Source organism: Uranotaenia lowii, chromosome 1 (genome assembly GCF_029784155.1).
Source record: "Uranotaenia lowii strain MFRU-FL chromosome 1, ASM2978415v1, whole genome shotgun sequence".
Lineage (NCBI taxonomy): Eukaryota > Metazoa > Arthropoda > Insecta > Diptera > Culicidae > Uranotaenia > Uranotaenia lowii.
In genome coordinates, this window is record NC_073691.1 from 96,049,171 (window position 1) to 96,073,339 (window position 24,169).

General features: G+C 35.9%; 1 protein-coding gene across 1 annotated transcript in view; it reads left to right on the forward strand.

The window, feature by feature from the left end:
- The window catches only part of LOC129739093 (protein lon-1-like), a 68,570-nt gene that overhangs the window by 21,827 nt on the left and 22,574 nt on the right, over nt 1-24,169 (forward strand). The window contains exon 2 of the mRNA XM_055730489.1: nt 1,495-1,885. Within this exon, the coding sequence (XP_055586464.1) occupies nt 1,738-1,885 (148 nt within the window). The 5' untranslated portion in view covers nt 1,495-1,737. The remainder of the gene's footprint in view (nt 1-1,494; nt 1,886-24,169) is intronic.

Genomic DNA, 24,169 nt, shown 5'->3' on the forward strand with positions numbered 1-24,169 from the left:
TTTTCTAGGACATGTGAAAGTTGAACTATGGTGAAAATCGTTTGCACTTGCCCCGGTGTACCTTATATCAGTTATGATCCTAAAGGTTGAAAGTCGTCAAGGGAAGGAAATCAGCATAGAGACGTTCGTTGCTGATAGTCTGCGTCCTTTTTTACCTCATCATGTATCGCAAAAGTGTTTCAAATACGGAAGCGTCGTTGTCATGCATGATTGTTTGTATGATTTGGTTGAAGAAGGAAAATTTGACTGCTTTGATTTTTTGGCTCTGAATGTAGTCAAGCATGGCTCGGTGAAAATGATTGAATTTCGGAAGATTGATTTAAACTTTGAAAATATTCAAAATTTAGATAAATTTTAATTAATTATTACGCCCATGTATTCATTGCTGATGAAGAATATTTAAAAAAATGTGTTCTATAAGAATCCAAAAGAATCCATTCATAAATATAAATTAAAAAATAATGAAATTCGAAGCAGGTCTCAAAACCGAGAAAAATAGGAATTTCTATTAAAAACTAAGGAGTTTTAGGAGCATAGGAGCTTAGGATTTAGGTTTACCAAAGCGAGAATCAGTGCTATATCAGTGCCCTCAAACCCTCAATCGGTCTCTGCAAAACAAATCATCACACTTCCTTTCCCTTTATCGACTACACGGACTTGGCCGGCGTCATTATTGGTTCATATTAAAGATTGAGATTCCCAAAACTGCACAGTGAGATTGTGTTGCTTGTTCCCAGCATATCATTTGGTTACTGTGCAATATTGATTATATTGGGGAAAAAACAGCTGAAGAATTTTTTTGCCATTTTTTTTTGTAAATTGCGTAACCACAATGGCTTCGACCATATTTTCCCAAATTTTGAAACATATGGGAACAGACTGATTGAAATTGTTCCATAACTAAATTATATGAAAAGTGAAATTTGTTCATTTTTAAGGATTTATTGTTGTTTTTTCTCAACCACGCCTTAAGAAGGAGTTTATATTTCATACTTGAAATCAGTTTTTCATACAAAACCAAAACGGTGGTAATTCTTCGTAGTAACTGCCAATATTTCTTCATGGTCGAAAAACACATGGAACAAGGATTTTTAAGGATACACACATAATTTTTTTTTTCGAAAAAAAGTTCCTTTTTCAGTTTTCAAAAGTATTTATGAGCGTTATAATAACATTTTTTGGGACATTTTGCACAAAAAATAAGTTAAAATAATGATTGATTTTGGTTTTTAGTAGGGGCTAAAGGAGGAATCGAATGTTGAATTATTTGATTTCTTTTTATTTTTCACAACTTTTTATCAGGAAAAAAAGGAATGAACTTATTATCGATTCTTGATAAACTATATGGTAAAAGTGACGTTTTATTTGCTTAGATTCTTCTCTGAAATCAACTCCAGCTAAGGCTACTTTTGCGAACTTTCAAGTGGATTTTTTTTTTCGTTACAAGCAGAACCAACTATCACAACCATGATCTTTTCCGTTTTCCTTTTTCAGAGCACGTATTCGAGATTTTTCACAACTTTAGAGCTTAATTGACTCCGGTTGAGGACATTCTTTCTACTCGCCGCGGTGTTTTTTTGTTTCTGTTTCGCTCCCGCCCGAAGAAATTTAAACAAAATTAAGAAGAAGGATATAAAAAATTGCGGCACGAGTTGCAAAGTTTTCTCAAGCCATCAATTAGAGGGAAATTCCGGTCGGACGGCAGCGGAAGAGCATAAGCCAACCGAGGGATAAAAAATGGCTCAACGCAACAGCAGCAACACCCAGCATAAAAAGTCCAGAAGAAGAAATATATTGAACCTTATTCCGTCGGTTGGCCTATATATGCTCAGCCAGTTGGTCGGGCTAAGCACCCAGAGCTGCATTAATGGAGGCGTCCTGTTGAGTAAGTATAATAAATTTTAATTACACCTTCAACGAATTTTGGCTGATTTGGGTCTTACTTGGGCGGTGGGTTAAAGGTTCTTTTCCTAAACGAACGGAATATATTAATTAAGATCGCTCGGGCAATAAGCTAATGACGCAACGCGTTATAATTTCTAATTTTGCGCTTTTTTTTTTGGTTTGTTTGAACATCTGGAGGCAGCGACTATTGAAAAAAGCAATTCCCTGATTCGGGCTTAACTATGGTCATTGTGTTGCTTGCTAACACCTATTTTTTTTTCACTTCACTAGCGATGAGGATTACTATGTTCCACAAACGACTTCAAGACCCATTCCACGCGCCTGTCCAAATTCGACTTTTAAAAAACGAGATACCTACATACAATTCAAAAATATAATTTTTATTTTAAAAAAAATGTACTTTTTGTTGAATTCTTACAATTTTTTCCACTACACGGGTTGTACTCAAAAAGGTTTTACGTACTGTACCCAAAAACATGGCAAATGCCAACTGCTTTCGGGATGTCAAGACGTTTGGAGCAAATTTGATCAGTGTTGACAAACATGTCTAAAAATAAATCAGCGGAATCTAGTCCTGAATCAACCTGTATACACATCTCAGGTGGCGATGGAAATCCCGTGCTAAGTGTTAGTAAAAGTTTTTTTTTTGTAAACATTGAAACCATGACAATTTGTGACGTCAGTTGCATTTCCAAACAAACAACCAACCGCGAAAACTATAGAGAAAAAAATCATTGCCAACTACTGTTTACGATTCTCGCCTAGGAAACATAAATATCCTGGCAAGTGACGTAGGCTTTGTTTACCTTTTTACTTCTTGAATAACGAGTTCTGTATTAGTGTGCGTGTTTCTTCATCACCTTCTTTCCACTACATTGGTCCTGAATCATGTAGGCCTATGACATCTCATTTTACGAAACTAGATGACGTTCACAAATTGAAACTTATTTTAAATTTAAATTTCGAATTACAATTCCTCAAAACTTTCTTGTTGAAACTCAAATATTAAGCCATGTGACAGGTCTTTACTCCTCACGATAGTCAATGAGCAAAATAAATCAAAACCCTAGAATCCATAACTTTACTAGGGTAAATGTACCTAAGACAACGGCTTAAGGAAGCTTTTTTCATTAATTCAATAGAATTGCCTTCCATGTTGATTTGAAACTGATATTTATTCATTGAACTATATTTCTTATACTGTTTTATGAAACTATGTAGGAAATAGATCAATCCATTACGTACTTTTGAGTCAATTTATGATTTATTTTTCTCATTCAAGTTCCTCCATTGTCGTACCAGGTCCCTAATACCGTCGTACAAGAAGACCGGAATTGTCTTAATTTATTCCACCTTCTTCAGAAATGCATTTAAAATTTTGCGGTTGCGGCTCATGCAATTGGCATCAGCTTACATCGAACGGATCAACCGCGCAGGATAACAGCAGAAGTTCTCTCGAGTAACCAGTCGCAATAAGCTATGAAACTAGGATAGCTTTATTCTAAACAGGTCTACCATTGCTTGGCTAATGCATCTGCAGGCAGCAAAGTATTATACCTTATATTCAATTCTACTGAAATTGTCTCAAACTATTCCTCCCTCATGAGACCTACCTACCTACCTAAGGGTCCAGCGCCGATTGACCGGCGCATAGGGCTGAGATAAAAGATCTCCACTGCTGGCGATCCGGAGCCAGCGTCTTCACTTGCTGCCAGCCAAGGTTCTCGTCAACTGTGCGGATTTCAGCGGCTAGACTTCGCCGCCACGAGCTTTTGGGCCTGCCTCTTCTTCGATGCCCATCTGGATTCCAGTCAAGCGCCTCTCTGCAAATCTCGTTTTCATCTCTTCGCAGCGTGTGCCCAATCCATCTCCACTTACGTTCTCGAATCTCGATTTCTAGCGCCTTTTGATGACACCGGCGATGAAGTTCAACGTTTGAGATCCAGTTGCCAGGCCACCAAGCGCGGATGATGTTCCGCAGGCAGCGATTCACAAAAACTTGCAGTTTTCGCGTCGTCACCGCATATGTGCACCAAGTCTCACACCCGTACAGCAATACGGATTTGACGTTTGAGTTGAAGATTCGGATCTTAGTTCGTAGAGAGATCTGGCGTGACCGCCAGATGTTTCGGAGACTCGCAAACGCAAATCGGGCTTTTCTGATCCGGGTTTCGATGTCCTTCTTGGTACCACCATCAGGCGTAATCTGGCTACCAAGATACTGGAAGCACTCCACTGTCTCAACCTGTTGTCCAGCTACTACGAAATTGGAACGATTTCCTGTATTGATTTCCATCGACTTGGTCTTTCCGACATTGATTTTGAGACCTGCTGCCTTGGAGCTTTCGGTGAGGTCATCGAGTTTGCTCTGCATGTCTTGTTGTGTTTGGGCGAGCAAAACAATATCGTCTGCCAGGTCAAGGTCGTTCAGTTGCTCCATGGTTGAAGGATTCCACGGCAATCCTCGGTTTGGTCTACAGTCAATCGATCCAGTCAAGATCTCATCCATTACGATGAGAAAAAGTAGCGGTGATAAAATACATCCTTGTCTCACTCCAGCAGTTACCGGGATAGGTTCGGACAAGACACCGTCGTGCAAGACCTTGCACGAATATGCCTCGTACTGTGCTTCGATGAGATGGACTAGTTTCTCTGGGACCCCTCTTCGTCTAAGAGCAGCCCAGATGTTTTCGTGGTTCAGTCGGTCAAATGCTTTTTCGAAATCAACGAACACCAGCAGAAGAGAGTCCTGGAATTCGTTGATTTGTTCCAGTATGATTCGTAGCGTTGTGATGTGGTCCACACATGATCGTCCGGATCGGAATCCAGCTTGTTGCCGTCGGAGTGTAGCGTCGATTTTCTCCTGGATCCTGTTCAGGATCACTTTGCAGAGTACTTTGAGGGTTGTACAGATCAAAGTTATGCCACGCCAGTTACCGCACTCTGTTAGGTCTCCTTTCTTTGGGACCTTTACGAGGATACCCTGCATCCAGTCGGCCGGGAATGTTGCAGTATCCCAGATGTCAGCGAAAAGACGGTGCAACATTTGTGCTGACAAGGCAGGGTCGGCTTTGAGCATTTCAGCAGGAATGCAATCGATTCCAGGCGCTTTGTTGGATTTCATGTTCTTGATTGCCGCTTCTATTTCAGCCAGCGAGGGCGCTTCCGAGTTGACGCCATTAATGCGACTTACTGTGGGCGCCTCGAGCTGCGGGTTCTGTTGGCCATTGCTATTTGTAACTCGGAAAAGTTGATCAAAATGCTCAGTCCAACGCTTGAGCTGATCTGTTCGATCTGTCAGCAGCTGACCTGCTCGGTTTTTCAGCGGCATTCTTGCATTAGTCCTTGCACCACTAAGGCGGCGAGAAATATCATATAATAATCGGATATCTCCAATGGCGGCGGCTCTTTCTCCCTCTTCGGCTAGGGAGTTTGTCCAGGCTCTCTTGTCTCGTCTACAAGCTCGTTTAACTGCCTTTTCCAGCTCCGCATATCGTAAGCGGGCGGCTGCTTTGGCTGACCCGGTACATGCCTGCTCAATTCCGACTTTCGCCTTTCTCCGATCATCGATCATCCTCCAGGTTTCATCCGACATCCATTCACTTCGTCTTCCACAAACTTTACCGAGAGTACCATGGCTCGTCGTGATAAAGGCATTCTTGATTCCACACCACTGTTCTTCGACTGTTCCGTCTGTCGGCAGCTCCGAGGCTCGGGATTCTAGCTGTTCAACGTATGCCCTTTTCACCTCTGGATTCTCCAACCGGCGGACGTCGTATCGACACCCGACTTTCTCCTCGCGCCGTTGGACACGCGCAACTCTCAGTCGTATCTCGCCAAGGACGAGGTGATGGTCAGATGCAATGTCTGCGCTTCGTTTGTTGCGGACATCAAGAAGGCTCCTTCTCCATTTTCGGCTGATGCAGATGTGGTCAATTTGATTTTCTGTTCGGCCATCTCGGGATACCCAAGTGACCTTATGTGCTGGTCGATGGGGGAAGAGCGATCCACCGATCACCATGTTGTTGTTGCCACAAAATTCTACAAACAGCTCTCCGTTTTCGCTCATCTGTCCTAGGCCATGGCGCCCCATGATGCGCTCAAAGTCCTGATTATCGAAGCCAATCTTTGCGTTGAAGTCGCCTAAGTGGATTTGAATGTCACCCTTCGAAATTCTCTCAACCACGCTGTTCAATTGACTGTAAAACTGCTCTTTCTCCTGCAAATCGGCAACGTCAGTTGGCGCATAACACTGGACCATTGTAAGGTTTCTAACCCGTGTTCTGAATCTGGCTACGATTATTCTTTCGTTTATCGGTTCCCATCTTATGAGGGCCGCATGGGCCTGCGGGCTTAACAGGAAACCAACTCCTCGTTCCCGAGTAGCATGTTCTCCTCGTATGCCAGAGTAAAGCAGTACTTGCCCGGACTGTGTCTTGTGTTCTCCAGTGTTAGGCCAACGGACTTCGCTCAGTCCCAATATCTCTAGCTTGAGGCGGCTAGCTTCTCTAGCAAGTTGAGCCAGCTTTCCTGGCTGGGCAAGGGTCAAAACATTCCAAGTTCCAATTCTAGTCCGTGTTTTCATGCTAAAAGTCGTCATGAGAGATGGATTTGAAATTTTGCGGCTGCGGTTCATGCAAATGCGATTATTTACTTCGCACGGATCAACCGTGCACGATAACTGCAAAGTTCGAATGAGATCTAAGTCGCAATAAAATGGACTTGCCAAGAAATCCCAAGGTAGCGTTTTTGTAGCTAGGTACCATTGCTTGGCTAAGGCAATTGCAGGCAGCACAATATTAGACCTTACAAATTGAATCCACCCTGCAAATGTATTTTCTACCAACACACTCTCCAACGGACAGGGCTGCCATGATACAGGATTTGTCTGTAAAATAAGATTTTATAACATTCATACAGACATTTTTCACAAATTACATGGCACAAATTTACACAGTAACTGCATATATTTAAAGAACATCAACATTTTTAATAGTACTTTATGTTTTTCTACGCAATGAGACTGAATAGTAAGACATTTGAGGAGATGCAGAATCACACTTGCGTTTTGTCAACATGTGTATTCTTATGCATGTGGGAACCCTGGCGAAGGATATCGACACACAATGTGGTGGAAAGAGAGGTGATGAGAAAAAAACGTTGCAAAAGTAGAGGAAAAGTTTTTTCTTCGTAAACATAGTTACCATGACAGAAGTGACGTCACTACCGACCATTTTCGCGACGCATTTTGCCTAGGATAAATGGAGCTCCCTGACAACGACGCGTCGCGACGCAGGGCTTGTTTATGTTTATTATTCTTTTTTCTCTCCGACGTGCAATAGTGTACGTTCCTTTGCGCCACCTTAGTAAAGGTGTACCTCATTGATCGACACACAGCAACGCCACGTTGAAGCGTGTAATGCGCTTAGACTGGTTCAGCTCATCTATTCAAGTTTTTTTGCGAGCGATAAAAGTTTTTGCAAAAATGTTTTTTTTTCGGAAATTGACGCTTTGTTATTCTAACATTTTGTTGTTTGGGTTCAAATTTTTGGGAAATGACGTAGAGTAATCCAACTGAAATTAAACTTTTCGACTTTTTTTCATTTAAATTGTAATATGTCAAAAACGACAAAACATCTTTTGTTGAAAATTCACTGAGAATTTGTAAAAATGCAGCAAACATGAGTCAAGTATTAAAACTTATTTGGTAGAAATCAGAATATTTTTATCCAAACTTTTTTCCATGCTTTTTATCCAAACTTTTTTATCCAAACTTTTTTATCCAAACTTTTTATCCAAACTTTTTTCCATGCATCCAAATTTTTTGTCCAAACTTTTTTCCATGCACCGTAAAGATTCAATAAAAATCGAGATTTTCGGTCCAGGAATTGAAATTTTTTCCTCGAGTTGATCCCCATTTAGAGAATTTCTGAAAACTGGAGAAGTTTTAGTTTTCAAGGATCTCTCAGTGACCATTCTGTAGAGCAAAGCGTTTGGTCGTATGTGAGATATTGCGGTTTGAATGCAAGAAGTTTAAAAAGTCTAATTTTCAAATAATTGATGTATCTCATGTTTCAAACACTTGAGAAAGGTTAAGTGTCACCAGATAATAGAACCAAAAATAATCAAATCTTAAATTATGAAGTAATTTTGAAGAAACAATGTCATTGGAGTTGAATGTTAGAAATGTGAAAGTTGGAGATATTCTTGCGTGCACCCAAACGTCTATTTCATTATGCACGATACTGTTAGTAAATAATTTGTAAAACACCAACCACTAAGCTATAAAATCCATCAAATCTTTGTTCATTTGAAACCATGCATTATAAGCAATGCTGAATACATTCAAGTAATTTATTAATATAAATAGACTTTTGGCACTTATCTCCCAGCGCATCAAGTTCCTAGCTTTAAAATAAACAAAATCACTGTATTGTGCTGTGATTACTTGGAAATCCATTATGTTCATTCTCTATGAGTCCGACTGTGTTCAGCAAAAAATTGTAAAAATGAACCGGTCTAATTCCAATTCTTTCAAAACGGTTTCCTATTCCTGTCGCAAAATTACGACGAATTATGGGGCCCGAGCGATTCGATTTCAATCGAATATTGACAAATTTATATAGTTCAGATTAGTTTGAATTAATTTTTCTAATTTTATTTCAACACTTTTCTGTCGAATTTTATGATTTTGATCGTTATATGCGTTGCCAGGAAGCGATAAAACAAAGAAACACGTTGGGGGGATCACTAAGTTCGTTTTTCAATATGGCGGAGTGCGTCATAAATTCAAATCACTTCGCGATTTCAATATCAAATAAATTAAGAAATAGTTTTAAAAGTGACAAATTTGTGATAGAAAATAAATTCACAAGCTTAAGATTATCATGTGAAGTAGCCAATTAAAGTGGAAAGTGATTTCTCGGCTCTAAAACATGCATTCATGAATTGCGACGAATCAGAGGGATACGACGGAGGAGGGTACACCTACCCTACTAAACACTTTGACTTTAAAAGTATGTTTCTTGTTCTTTCAAATGCTCATACATTCGTAGGGGTTATGATAAATTATACAAGGCAACAACATTTTTCCGAGGTGCAAAGAATTTCAGAACTAATTTTGGTGCATTTTAGTGTCCTGAATCGAGATATGCAATTTGGGTTATGTTTCTATCGGCTTTTGTTTTTTAAAAAACTTTTGAAAATACGTGAAAATCATTTACGAAATTCCTGCACTTTTTTGACAAAACTGTAAAACATTGAAAATTTTGAAAATAAAGGTTTTAAATCAACTTCTCGAAGACTGCAAGTAATTTTGATTTCTGCGACTTACGGAAGCTTTATTTTTGTTAACTTTACCTAATTTGTAAAAAATGGGATTTCTAAATCTAATTTAAAAAATAATTTTTTTTCACTTTCTTTGCTGCCGCTTTTTGAAGGACTGTCACATATGCATTTTCAACATATTTCAATTTATCTATAAATCGTTCTTATAAAGTTAGTTTTTCAACTTTGTTCCCAACATACATTTATGAAAACAGTACTACCTATACCAGTACTAAATTAGTGATGTCAGATTTTTAGATCATTGTAAAGGGTGTTACGGTCAAAATTTGGTCAATATCAACTTGATGTATTTCTTTCAATTTTGCATTTGAAAAACCTGAACACCCCTCATTTTGAAGGTGTGTGTGTGTAGAATGTTGCTCTTATTTTGATTTTGGAATTCACTCTTCAGTTGTCAAAATGCCGTCCAAGGAAGAAGAGCAGCGTATCAAAATTTTGCTCGTGCATCGCGAAAATCCGAGCTACTCGCACGCAAAGCTGGCCAAATTGCTAAAAGTTGCCAAATTAACCGTTACAAATGTAATTAAAGTGTTTGGGGAACGTTTGTCGTCAGCCAGAAGTCTGGATTGGGGGAAGTCAAAAACCGGAAGCCGCTGAGACGACAAAGAGAGTTGCCGGTAGTTTCAAGCGAAACCCTAACCTCTCTCTCCGAGATGCCGGAAATAAGGTGGGTGTATCGTCTACAACCGTGCATCGAGCCAAAAAACGAGCCGGACTATCGACTTACAAGAAGGTAGTGACTCCAAATTGCGATGATGAACAAAATACGACGGCCAAAGCGCGATCCCGGAGGCTGTACACGACGATGCTGACGAAGTTTGACTGCATGGTAATGGACGACGAAACCTACGTCAAAGCCGACTACAAGCAGCTTCCGGGACAGGAGCTTTATACGCAAAAGGAAGTGGAAAGGTAGCAGATATTTTCAAGCACATAAAACTGTCAAAGTTCGCGAAGAAATATCTGGTTTGGCGAGTCATATGTACCTGGGGCTTGAAAAGCAGCATTTTCATAGCTTCCGGGACTGTCAATCAAGAAATTTACGTGAAAGAGTGTTTGAATAAACGTCTGCTGCATTTCCTGAAGAAACACGGTTGTTCCGTACTGTTTTGGCCGGATTTGGCATCTTGCCATTACGGTAAAAAAGCCATGGAGTGGTACGCCGCCAACAACGTGCAGGTGGTTCCCAAGGACAAAAACCAACACGCCAGAACTCCGCCCACTTGAGAAATACTGGGCTATTGTCAAGCGGAACATAAAGAAGACCAAAAAACTGCTAAGGACGAGCAGCAGTTCAAGGCAAACTGGCTTTCTGCGGCGTCGAAGGTGGACAAGGTGGCTGTACAAAATCAGATGGCAGGGGTTAAGCGTAAGGCCCAGCAATTCGGATTTGGAAAAGCGGAAGCCTAACTGAATATTTTTCCTGAATTTTTTACTGATTAAATTTTATCCGCGTTTTCCCCCTTAAATTTTGACCGTATCACCCTTTATCTCCGCTATTAGAATATATAGGCCAAAAATGATTTCTTTATTAATTATTTTATCAAACAAATTCAGAATCAGTTTTCGTTTTTCGTGTAGATTTGTCGGTTCATCGGTTGGCAATGATTGCTTTCACTCAAATCTGATTAATTTTTTTTAACTTCTAAATAGATTGATAGAAAAAATCTGACAAAAGATTCGAGTCCAAGACCTTAAAAAATCCATCAATACATGTACAAATTTTAACAATTTTCGATGCCGTAAAAAAATTAACCCAGTATGACGGATTGGCTTAATGATATCGAATGAAACTTTTTACTGGTTTTATGATCCTTTTCTAACACTGTTGGTGTGAAATTTTTTTAAATAATATTTTAATAATTCAGTCACCTGTCTGGGGTAAGATGCAACAAAATGCAAATAAAAGAGACACCTTGAAAATTTCGTTTCCATATACTCGAATATGATTGTTTTGCATCACGAATTTGTCAACATTGAAATTTCATTCATCCAAACATTTAATTTTATGATTCAGCTAGTAGAATTTTTTTACCCCTAAATGTTTGCAATATCGTTATGTTCAGAAAAAGTGTAAAAATTAGTTTCAACTTCAACAGAACCAGACTTCAATTGGTGTTTTTATGCGTGATTAAAATGATGAAAATATTCATTTACATGCGTTTTCATTAGATTTTTCCTTAAAACCAAATTTTGCTGCATTTTACCCGTTCTGAATATAGTGAAAATGTTCTTTAATTGAATGTTTGCAAATTTTCAATCAATATTTCAGAAACACCAAAAAAAACCGTCAACTGTAGCAACATGCAACACTTTTCAACTTCAATGGCTTCTAAAAACCCACGTCCACAGATAATCATACTCTTTATGCTTCAAAAGTTTTAAGATTAGTGGGATATCAAACTGACGTAGTCAGAAAAATTATTGGATTTTTCAGTTATTTTTAAGTTTGAAAAAACATGCGATTTTCACTATATTTACAAAAAAGGGATAACATGCACAAAACTTTGGATTCAAATGAATATTTTTTTAACATAATTATTTTATCAAATTGGACAAAAACGCTAATTTCGACGGTAATTTAATTAAAACCAAACGTTAAAATTGCCGGAAAAAAAATCTATGTTCTTGATAAAATCCATATTGTTATGTTTAATTTGATCAAAATAACTGTGAAAATTTTCTTTGATGTTATACCAAACGTTGACAAATTTATTCTTTTAAATTGGTTAATAACAATTCATATAAACAACATTAAGAATTCTTTTCAAACTAGCTCTACAAATCATTTCCAAGTAGCACTTAAAATTAATTTATAAAATCTTTTTCTAAATGTCAACTAACAACAAAGAATGTAAACTCTAGCCTTAAATCTTTGATAAAATTTGCTTGGGGATCTGTTATATTATTGTTATTTCCAGGGTTTCAACAAATTTGACCAACATGTTATGTTAAAAATATTTTCTCACCAATTGCAGGAAAAAAGAACAGGACTTGGAGGGCAAATTTTAACCGTGGAAAGACTTTTTGGAAATACGTACAGAAACCGAATTTTCATCAGCGAATTTGAACCACAAATTTAAAAAAATATATCTCTCGTTTTTAAGTCATTGGTGTGATATACTTAGAGCTCCAGAAGACTTTTGAATGAAAGTCATTAGTTGATACCGCCGCGCCGGTTTAAATAAAAAAAAATTATTTGTAAACGAGTTAAATTTTTTTTATGCATCGTAGAAAGATCTCGAAAAATTTCCGTTTTTAGGGAAAAATGTGATGCAAATGATCCATGATTGAAATAAAAATTCGTTCTCAAAGAAGTCTAAGTTGATTTAAAAAATTCAATATTTTTCAAAACGATAACAAACCCTGACTTTCATTTAGTGCGGTATGTACCTTAAAATTTCGGCTGATTTTGTCCGGTTTGCATCATATAAAAACTATGTTCAATTTGTTTTTAAAGATGGGAAATAATAATAGCTAAAAGTTTGTAGCTATTCCGATTGAACTTTTTTTACCTAGCCATTATCTATTATTGTTATTATCTATAGAGTTCTGCGGATAATTGACGAAAATAAATGTTCTGGGCTAAAATGCATCAAAATGCAAATCAAGGTTTCACCTTTTAAATCTCGTTTCCGATTGCTGGAATTTTATTGTTTTTTATCACGCGTTTGTTAATTTCAAAATTTCATCTATCCAAACATCAATTTTTATGCTTTCAGATAGTAGATTTTTTTGTAGATTTTTTTACCCCTGAATGTATGCTGTTGAAAAACATTTTTGACAGAAAAAATGTAAAATTTAATTCGAACAAAAACCTAAAATTACTGCAGTTGGTGCTTTATGCGTCGTGACATCACAAATATATAAAAAATATAAATTTTCAAACGTTTTCATTGTAAACATACACCAAAATCAAGGTACGATATTGAGCGGTTTCTTTTGCAACACTTTCACAGTAAAAAAATATTTAGGTGATGTTCAATTGCTCGAGCTACACGATGCATCTGATTACGCGCAAAGATATATTTGAATTTATTTTGGAACTACACGAGATTTTAAAAACCTAGTCTAGTTTGTCAATTTTATACAAAAAAAACTTCTTCGACGAGAAAGTTTAATCGTATCATGGTAATTTCAAACCTATTAAAAAAAAGTTTCACGTTTTGAATCTTTGGTATGTTATCTATGTTACCATTTAAAAGTTCGTTCCAGATTTCGGCTCATACGGTTCCGGACGTTCAAGAATGTGTTCAGTTCAACGGAGCCTTGTAAGAAGTTGCATTCAAAAAACCACGCGCAGCCATTATACCTACTTCCCATACTTGAACATTTCTTGCACGGGTCATTTCGGTCTAACACTTTACCGGCTATTTCAAGTATATGTGTACAGCTTCTAATTAGCAATATTTTCACGCCGCATTTCACCACCGAGAAGCAGCAGCAAATAGTTACTTCAGCCGTCCATATATATAAAAAGATATTTCCTCCAAGACTTTGCAGAAGCTAGCTGTTGAGGGTGGGTGGGTGGTTAGCCAAAGAAGGGGCAAATGGCACATCTGGTTTACCGGACAAAAAAGGAACTACCAGAGCAGAGCGAATAATTTAGCGACAATAAAAGAAAGGAAAAACTAAAGCACCCAAGAAGGAAAAGTGAAAAAATTGGTCTCATAGTGAGAAAAGATACTGCCATTAGCCAGCATCAACTTTGTGGCCTGACCTGGAGAGTGTAGTGAAAAGAAGAAAAAAATACATAAACTTCTTTACACCGTTTCTTCCGGGAGCGTACCGAGCCTTCTCCTCGATTGTAGTGGTCGCTTTTCCATCTCACCAGCCATTTTACGGTCGACGTAAAGTTGATTTTAAAAATTATCATTAAAAATGTAAATTTTGCTTCTTAATATTCTTCCTTTCTGCCGGCACATCGCTCCCGGCAATAAATTTGTTCAGGGAAAGTTAACTTGCACACTATTGGCTGGTTGGCCGGCCGGCTGGCTGGAAACGTTGGGAAGTGAATATAAAATTTCGAACAATATTCCTGGGGAAAAACCTGAGGGATGGGAACCGGACTCTGTGTGGTAATACATGCAACATTCAATTAGTTTTATGGCTTTTATTTTGTTCTTTAAATTTCTAATAGACCAGTTCCCTCTTTAAAAAAAGTACTCTGGCCGACTTTGAACTCAGTTGAGCAAGTTTACAGCATGCTCTTGGTGTTTTGGTGAAAAAATTAATCAAAAAATTTCGAATATAAGTCTAGCATAGGGTTACCATATTCCGCGACACCAAAAAGAGTACATTGAGATCATTTATCCAAAAAGTCAATAGAAACGTTAAACGTTAGAATCCCGCATATCCGAACTTCTAGTTCTTCGCGTTATCCTATCCATCAGGTTGTTGAAGTTCCATACATCATCAAGTTTTGCGCCCGGATGGTATGCAAAAGAATGTACGTACAGTCACGCTTACCCAAGGTAGTCGAGGGCAGGACCACCTCGGATAAGGGAAATCTTGGATTTAACGAAATACATTGACAAACCTTTTTGCACTGGCAACTTCAATTTAATTGCTTAACAATATACCGCAAAGATAAAACATATTTTTACATGGATTTTGGATAAAAACGGTGGCTCGGATAACGAGCACATAAAAGCGGGTTTCTACTGTACATATTTCAGGCTATCTGAGGTGTCTCCGAAATAATTTAATTTAATCAAATACTATTTATGTCTTGGAGGTCACATAACCATAACATGAAAATAATAAATTTTCTTTTAAATTAATATTGTACTAATACCTAAATTTTGTGCATATTGATAAATGTTTGCATACTCAAAGGCGCTTATCGCGCTCACTGTTTATAACCATTAAAAATGCATGTTCATTAAAAAAAGATATTAAAATAATTTGTTGTAAGCTGTATTCCTTTCGTAGTTTTGCAAAAGATTGACACATCTTCATAAAATGGAAGAAATTTGTTGATTTTTCTGATTAAATGTCTATTAACAAAAAAAGAGTAGTGGAGAGTGGGGATACTTGATCCCCTTTTCTTATTTTCATCATTTTTTTTTTGGAAAAAAATAGCAACTCGCCGTCTTTGACATTTTCTGACAGCTTGTAACTTCAAGTTTCTATGCTCTAAAAATAAGAACGATACTTGAACCCGTTGATGAACTAGAAGCATTTTCGTGGGAGTAAAAAAATTGCGATTTTTCTGAAGTTAGGGGAGACTTGATACCCTATTGAAGGAGACTTGATCTTTTATTCAGGAAGCCCTAATCCTTGTATAAAAATCAAACAAAACCCCAAGATAGAATGTTAATTGACTATTTTGGTCATGTTTGTTCTCATTTCACAATTTATAGCAGACATAAGAAGAAAATTCTATAACTTTGTCTCAACGCTAATAACATTGCATACTTAAAGGCGCTATTTTTTATAATTAAGAGAAATTAATTAATTAATTTTGCTCTTTTATTCAGACAATTGTTTGATAAATATTAGTTTTTGGATAAATATTAGTTATTTTGTAATCAGCAATCATAACGACCAATTCAGAAGAAGAATATGCCGTTTGGAAGGGGGATCAATTGTACCCATAATCAACATTTTAGAAAACTTTTTCTGGAAAAAGTTTAGAGCTTTCAATTGCTTTGAAAATATGGCATTATGAAGTTCACTTTACGCTCGAACGATTGATATATTGGAACAAATATTTTTTTTCATAATTTTCCCATGTAAGGAACATTTTAAAGTGATGAAAAAAGATCTTCAAGTTACATTTTGTGAAATATTTTAAACAAAGTTCAATTACTCAAACAATTATTTTGTTAAAATTTTTTAAACTACAAGCTTTGTTATTTTGCTCATTTTGGCACATTTTTCTGGAACATTTGATCTTTGTAAGACATTCCAGTTTCGAGGTATAGCTAAGGAATCAAGTATCCCCAGGGATCAAGTATCCTCATTCTCCCCTATTTAGTTCAAATGTAGGTTTATTAATTTATCAACTGGAATATAATGAAAACTGCTCATTTTTTAAATTTTACGAGCCATTGAACCAAATCTTGAGTCGATAGAAAAAATCTGACGAAATATTTCCGGAACAGTCATTAAAACATGTGCACCTATTCTTCTAAGAAATTTTTGGCGTTTCGATGAATTATTGAAATCAAAGTAGAATTGTTAGACAAACATGAAGTATCAATGAAAAGATCAATGCATTTTGAGTTGAAGAAATTGATCAGTTTTCAAAAAATGTGAACTAGAGTTTTTTTTGTAGTGAACTTTTCACTACTTATGTGATTCTTAAATTTAAATGCATCTTCTTAATAATTGAAATTTTCTAGTTACTTTGATTGTCTTTTTTTGAAAAAGAATGAAGTTTAAAGCTGTTTTTTGTTTAAATAAAGACTTTTAATTGAAACTGTTTCAAGAAATTTAGGACTGAAATTTATTTGAAGCTATCACAAAATAAATCTCTTCATTTCAATGTTTTTAATTTTTTTTTAAATCCTGTTTAACAGGCAACTTTCACGGAAAAATAATTGAAAAAAAAATTTGTGTTATTCTCTGATATGTACGTTTGTTTTAAATTTGTTATTTTATTATAAAGAAAACAAAAATCAAATTTTACTAACCCTCTTAAAACCAATCCCGGTTTAAGATGGGATTGTCTGGAATCAGCATTAAACAAAGCAGATTGGAACATGCTACAATTCATACTTATGGCAACTGTTTAACAATGAGTTGTTAAAGGCAACATTTAAGTAATGCTAAAATAAAATTGAAATACTGAAAATGGAGATATTGGGAGAGCTGAAGAAATCTTTTTTCCATGTGTTTTTAGATCTAAAATAGCTACTGAAAATTAGGTCTTAAACTTATCACAATCTGGTTTTTATTTTTGAACAAAAATTATTCTATGTTGGGTTGAAAAGAAGAGATTGAAAACAAGTGTTAAAGCGGAATTGGGAAAACGATGAAAAATTAACAAATGATTGCAACCAAAAAGAATTGATATTAGGTTATATAGCCCCTAAATGTATGCAATTCTCGGGAAAAAATGTTTCCTAAACGATGAAGTTATTCTTCGAACTGAAGTGATGTGTTATTTGTTTTCTCTCTGCCAAAAAATTAATTCAAGTATCGTTTAATTTGGAAATTTGAAGTTAAAAGTGAAATATCTTTGTATAAGTGCTCGACAGAAGTTTGTTATGTGTTTTTGATACTGTTAACTTTATTGAAACCTCGTTGGGGAGCCTGAAGTTGTGTTTCGATCATGATAAGTTTCCTTTCGATTCAAGTGCGCACCCCGAAATGAAGAAAATCATAGAAAAGCCCATCCAAAAATGTGGTTGGCGGAGTAAAATCTAAAAAAATCAAGCTGAAACTGTTATTGATTGGGATTTTTCGTGATGAACAATAAAGCACGGCGGCCGTATCATTTGTGGAAGATACGATTGTTCTTAGATGTTTGATGAATTAAATGGAGAAAAATATCATACCGTGAGCCTTGATCAAATATTTTCGAAAAATACCCAAGCATGAGTGTCAGAATCATTGCTTCCCCGGCTTGAAAATGTATTATTCGGAGAGTGAATCCTATCAATCCAGTGGCATTAATTGCGTTGAGTGTTGCATCCTGGAAAAATGAAGGGGTCTACATACGTGCAAAAAGTGACATTCCAAAAAAAGACATGTTGGCGGAGCATGAGGCGTCGTCAAACGCAAAAGCCGCTAGCCAATACAGGGCTACTAGAAGGAGGCAATCATCATCAAAGCAAAGGTTGCTTTGGTTTGCATCATTTGGTGAGGAATTTCCAATTTATTTTTTCCATATTCGCTCTTCACGTTTTTTTCTCTCAATGTCAGCAAGGTTTTATGATTTCTTAATACAACACAACTCTACAGGAAAAATTTAGGAAAACACATCAGAATGCTTACATCAGAATGAAACGAACTCAAAATACAAAACTAATAATTCCCATGATGCAAAACACCAGCATTGACCGTATTAATTATTTCCAAATTTACCAATGTGCCTTCTTGTTCAGACACTATTACTATAGGGTAGAATACAAAAAGTTTTATGAAGGCCCATTTTATTTAAATCTACTCTACGTCACTTACATATATTTTTAGCCAATAATGGAAATTACCAGTATTTTGGCTTAACAACATTTCATAAAATAATTGAAATTGGATGCAATGATTTATTTAGGACGTGTCTGATTATTTGGCCTTGTCTGACTGTAATAATCACCTTTCAAGGTCTCAAAAGACCTTGAAAGGTTTATGTTCTACTAATTTTTTTTTTGTTCTTCTTTACTTTCAAGAGCGAGTAAAGGCGCTATATCCTTGGTCGATGACCAGAAATGATGGAACACGGAAATCTAAAACAGTTATAGAGTTAAATTTTAATGATTGAAAATGTTAATGTTTAATGCAAACTTTTGCCTTGTTTAATGATTTCTGTGTTTAAAATAACTCATTTCCAGCCGCTGAATGATGGGTCACTTCATTGGTTCAATAATCTACAAGGAGCACTTTTTAGCGTGCTTCCAACGAAATGCCCCTCGGAGCGTATGGTACTGGTGGTCCACGCTTCTTCTTTCCCCTTGTTCCTGACATCTCTGCGTTCTCTGCTCCACGGTAGGCCCGACCATTTTATGTTTTTAATTATTTTAATGTTTATATGTTAACATAATTAAAAGCATGAACAAAGACAAGAAGAATAATAACATGTTTTTATTATTCTTCGGGACTCAGACTTAAGTTCTGGCTGTGGAAGTACGATTAGTGATTAGTGATTAGTGAACTGAAGTGATGTGTTATTTTCGTGTTATTTTTAACGGGTTTTTCCCACTTGAGACCTCCCATTGGACCGCGCATGACCGGAGCTCGGATAAGCGGGATTCTACTGTATAGGGTAAATGATCTTGAGCGGAACTAAATGGCCCAATTCGATGCAACTCGGAATAGTTCATCACGCGGTGTGGATAGGGGTTATATCCAAACGATTTTTTTTAAGTTCAGCGGATAGATCTTGGTTTCTGCTTTCAAATGATGATTTTTAGAATATTTTAGTGTAAATCTTAATAACTCTAGAGCTGTTTTACTGAAGTAAGAATTCTGATCTTGAGCGGAACCACGCTGATCTTGAGCGGAACTAAAATATGATCTTGAGCGGAACCATTTTATACTGAAAAATTTCTTTAATAGCTCTCATTCCTAATCTTTGTGTAGCTGTGAAAACTACAACTAAATTTCATCTTTAAAGATTTTAAAGTTAAAAAATTAATGTTTTCACGTTAATAACGAAAACTTAGCCTTCCAAAGTTGTTATCAAAATATCCTTTCTAATTTTTTTTTAATTCAAAAAAGATATACAATTTTCACTTTGATTCACTGTATCTTATTTCTTTCGAAAGAAACGATTCTCTAAACTCAAATTTAAGTCTTTTTTTATCTCAAAAGTTCAATTCGTAAGTATACTTAAATGACTTTTTGAATGTGCGCGTTTAGGGTCATATTGCCTCGAACAACTTTTGAAGGTTACGACAAAGTCAGTAATACAAAAGTAAATGTCGTAAATTATAGATTATGCAAAAAACAACTGTACATTTCTCTTAACCAAGGTGTTTTTGAGTAAAATATCTGTTTTTTTTAGTGATTTTATCCGAATATTCTGTGATGCTAATTCCATGAATTTCTTTGAAAATTCATGATAAATTAGGTCTTTTTTACATTTGATTTGGAAAAAATCAGTTTACATTGAAAATCTCATCATACTTTTCTAATTCTAAATAAGAAACCGAAATTTCATATGGAACAAAAAAAATAATAATATTGGAAATCCATTCAAAATATAAAAATTCTGTGAAATTTTTGAATATCTCGAAATTTATTGATTTTTCTCACAGATTCTGTGATAAAAATTGGCTTAAAATCCAGTAAAACTACAGAACCTTGCTCTAAACAACTCTTTCAAAGAATATAGTTTATAATAAATTCCAGTTTCATATGGACTACGATAAAATTTTATTTATATTAAAAAAATATTGATACATTAAGTATTTAGCTGAATTGATAAAACAATTATTTTCAAACCGATTTCCATGAGTTCGAGCTCAAGTGTAACATCAAATACTAGGGAATCGGATAGGTCTTCAATACCAGGTTACTAAGTGAATCGTTAAATATTATTATTTATTAATTAAATCGATATTATTGACAAAAAATATGTAGAAAGCCTTCCTTCTCTTTCCCGTCGTCCCTCTGAAAGAAAGAATCAATTTTTGTGTGCCTGGTTTTGTACGCTGTAACTTTTGGTTCTATTCGAAACTAATTTTACATCTTTTCTGTCCCTAAAGTTTATATATAAAAGATGCTGCATATATTAAGGTGTAAAAACCCCCGTGAGAGACATAAGGCATAAGGAAGCGCACCTAGCGGTTTATTTTGGAAGCTAGTAGTTCCGCTCAAGATCGAAGATGGTTCCACTCAAGATCATATTTTACTTTTAAAAACAACGCGATAAATTGATATTTTAATGGAAAACTTTCCACAAAAACCAGAATAATGCTTTTTTATGAGTTTTTCTGCCATTTTAGTCATTAAGAATCAGTTTATAACGGCCAAGGGTTACATAAATTGACCTTCAAAGTCAGCTTAGATTGGTGAAAATTGCAGCAGAAATGCGTATGTTTTGGAAGCTTCTAATAACATTATTTCATTTCATAATTTTTAGCAAGAATGATAAAGGATGTATGAAAAGATCTTGAAAAATTGTTATTTCAACATTTAGATAAGATTCATTAATAATCATTGCCTAGATCCTAGGAAAAGTAAATGGTTCCGCTCAAGATCAGATTTCGACTAGTTCCGCTCAAGATCATTTACCCTACAAAAAAGCGAAAATTTAATGGACCATGTTCACAGAAGCCCCGCTCTCCCGAAAGAGAAAAGATAAATAAATAAATAAGAATGTTCAATAGAATGCCCCAAATGACCCGACTTTTGAAAAAGTTATACGCTGCAGGCTAAAATTGATCCTAGGCCTAATACAAGATCTCATGCCAAATTTGGGCCAGATTGGATCACGGGAAGGGGTCGCTCAACGAGCCTGACGTTTGTATGGGATTTTGAGTCATTTTGTTCGGGAGAAACATGAAAAACCAGTTTTTCATCAATAACTTTGGTTTCCGTCGGTCGATTTCTTTCAAAAAAGAGTTTTCTTAAAGCCCAAACTATGAAAAACATTTCATCCGAAGACTGCATTTCGATAAGAGTTAAGATAAAAAAGTTATTAGGCTTCGAAAATGGGCTAACTTTTTTAACGGTGGTATTCATCAGTGTTAATGAGGCGACGATATGTTCGACCTCTCCGACTCATTAACAGTGATGAATACCATCCTTAAAAAATCAGCTCATTTTTGAAGCCTAATAACTTTTTTATCTTAACTCTTATCGAAATGCAGTCTTCGGATGAAATGTTTTTCATAGTTTAGGCTTTAAGAAACCCCGTTTTTGAAAGAAATCGGCCAACGGGAACCAAAGTTATTGATGAAAAACTGGTTTTTCATGTTTCTCCCGAACAAAATGTCTCAAAATCCCATACAAACTTCAGGCTCGTTGAGCGACCCCTTCCCGTAATCCAATCTGGCCCAAATTTGGCATGAGATCTTGTACTAGGCCTAGGATCAATTTTAGCCTGCAGCGCATAACATTTCACAGGTTTTGAATTTCCCATACAAATTTGAGGCAGTCTAATGTTCAAGATAATGTAAAACTTAAGTTAACTGTCAAGCATCCCACCAGAGCCATGTTTGGAGCGGTTGCTTCGAATGGATTGAAGATGCCTCCTGTTTTCATAAAAGCTGGAGTTAAATTTAATACTAATGTTTAGATGAACATTTCTATCAATCAGGTCCTGCGTAGATTCGGGCAAACTTCAGTGAACCCAAGAATGATGTTTACTAGCAAGATGAAGCCATACCTCGAAACGGATCCGAAACCTTTACATGAAAATTGAATCTTGAAGTCAGCTTTAAACTACCGATTGCGAATTTCCATTCCAATCCAAAACATTATAACGTGAAAATAGCAAAAGCTCTGAACAGTTAATACGGACGATCCGTTTTGTCGGCCTCTTTCACAAAATCTAATACATGATACCGATTCCCCATTTGTTGAAACTTTCGTGTACCAATTTTTATTTCAATCCAATGCATAATAACGACAATATCCGAAAAACACTGACCAGTTAATATGTACGATCGCGAATACAAAATTTTATACTTATATCAGTTGCTTGTCATCCCCATCACACTTTTTTCTCGAAAGTGTGCTACACTTGGATGACACACAGCATAATCTAAATGTTATAAATTTTATAATTAAACTTTCAACTACAAAATTCAACACAACATTTGTGGTAACTCTAAAATACTAATTTTGTAGAATTTGTTCCAGTAATTTCGAATACATACAATGCCGATTTTTTTTTTGTTTCACGACTCAATATGGAATATATAGGGGAGAATGAGGATACTTGATCCCTGGGGATACTTGATTCCTTAGCTATATCTCGAAACTGGAATGTCTTACAAATATCAAATGTTCTAGAAAAATGTGCCAAAATGAGCAAAATAACAATACTTGTAGTTTAAAAAATTTTAACAAAATAATTGTTTGAGTAATTGAACTTTGTTTGAAAAATTTCACAAAATGTAACGTGAAGATCTTTTTTCATCACTTTAAAATGTTCGTTACATGGGAAAATTATGAAAAAAATATTTGTTCCAATGTATCAATCGTTCGAGCGTAAAATGAACTTTATAATGCCATATTTACAAAGCAATCGAAAACTCTCAACTTTTTTCAGAAAAAGTTTTCTAAAATGTTGATTATGGGTATAATTGATCCCCTAGAGTTGGGTACAAATGATCCCCCATAAAAACGGCATATTCTTCTTCTAAATTGAGCGTTATGATTGCTGATCACGAAATTACTTATATTTATCCAAATACTAATATTTATCTAACAATTGTCTGAAGAAAAGAGCAAAAATAATTAATTTTCTCTTAATTATAAAAAATAGCGCCTTTAAGTATGCAATGTTATTAGCGTTGAGACAAAGTTATAGAATTTTCTTCTTATGTCTGCTATAAGTTGTGAAATGAGAACAAACATGACCAAAATAGTCAATTAACATTCTATCTTGGGGTTTTGTTTGATTTTTATACAAGGATTAGAGCTTCCTGAATAAAATATCAAGTCTCCTTAAATAGGGGATCAAGTCCCCCCTAACTTCAGAAAAATCGCAATTTTTTTACTCCCACGAAAATGCTTCTAGTTCATCAACGGGTTCAAGTATCATTCTAATTTTTGGAGCATAGGAACTTGAAGTTACAAGCTGTCGGAAAATGTCAAGGACGGCGAGTTGCTAAATTTTTCGAAAAAGATATGGTGCAAATAAGAAAAGGGGATCAAGTATCCCCACTCTCCCCTACCGTATGACCCGGTGTGCTCTGCTAAGTTGCAGTGAAAAATCGGGCAAAAAAGGTTCAAACTTTAACATTTACATTACGATCTAAAAAGGTGGAAACAATTTCAAAAATCAGTTAACTGGGAAGCATAAACCAATTATTTAACTGAGTCTATTGTTTCAAATGATAGTTCTCTACCCGCAAAGCATTAAATTACAGTTCAAGAGTTAAACACAGCACCGAGATAATGAAACTAGTTTTAAAAAGCATAATTTACCAGAAGGTTGTCCGAGATCAGCGAATTACGATGACCGTTCTTAGCCTTTTTTTCCCTGCACGCTGCCTGATTACTCATTATAGCAATTATACTTTTGGTTCCCATGCTACACATCCCTCGCTGCATGAACTATTACTTATAGCAGGTA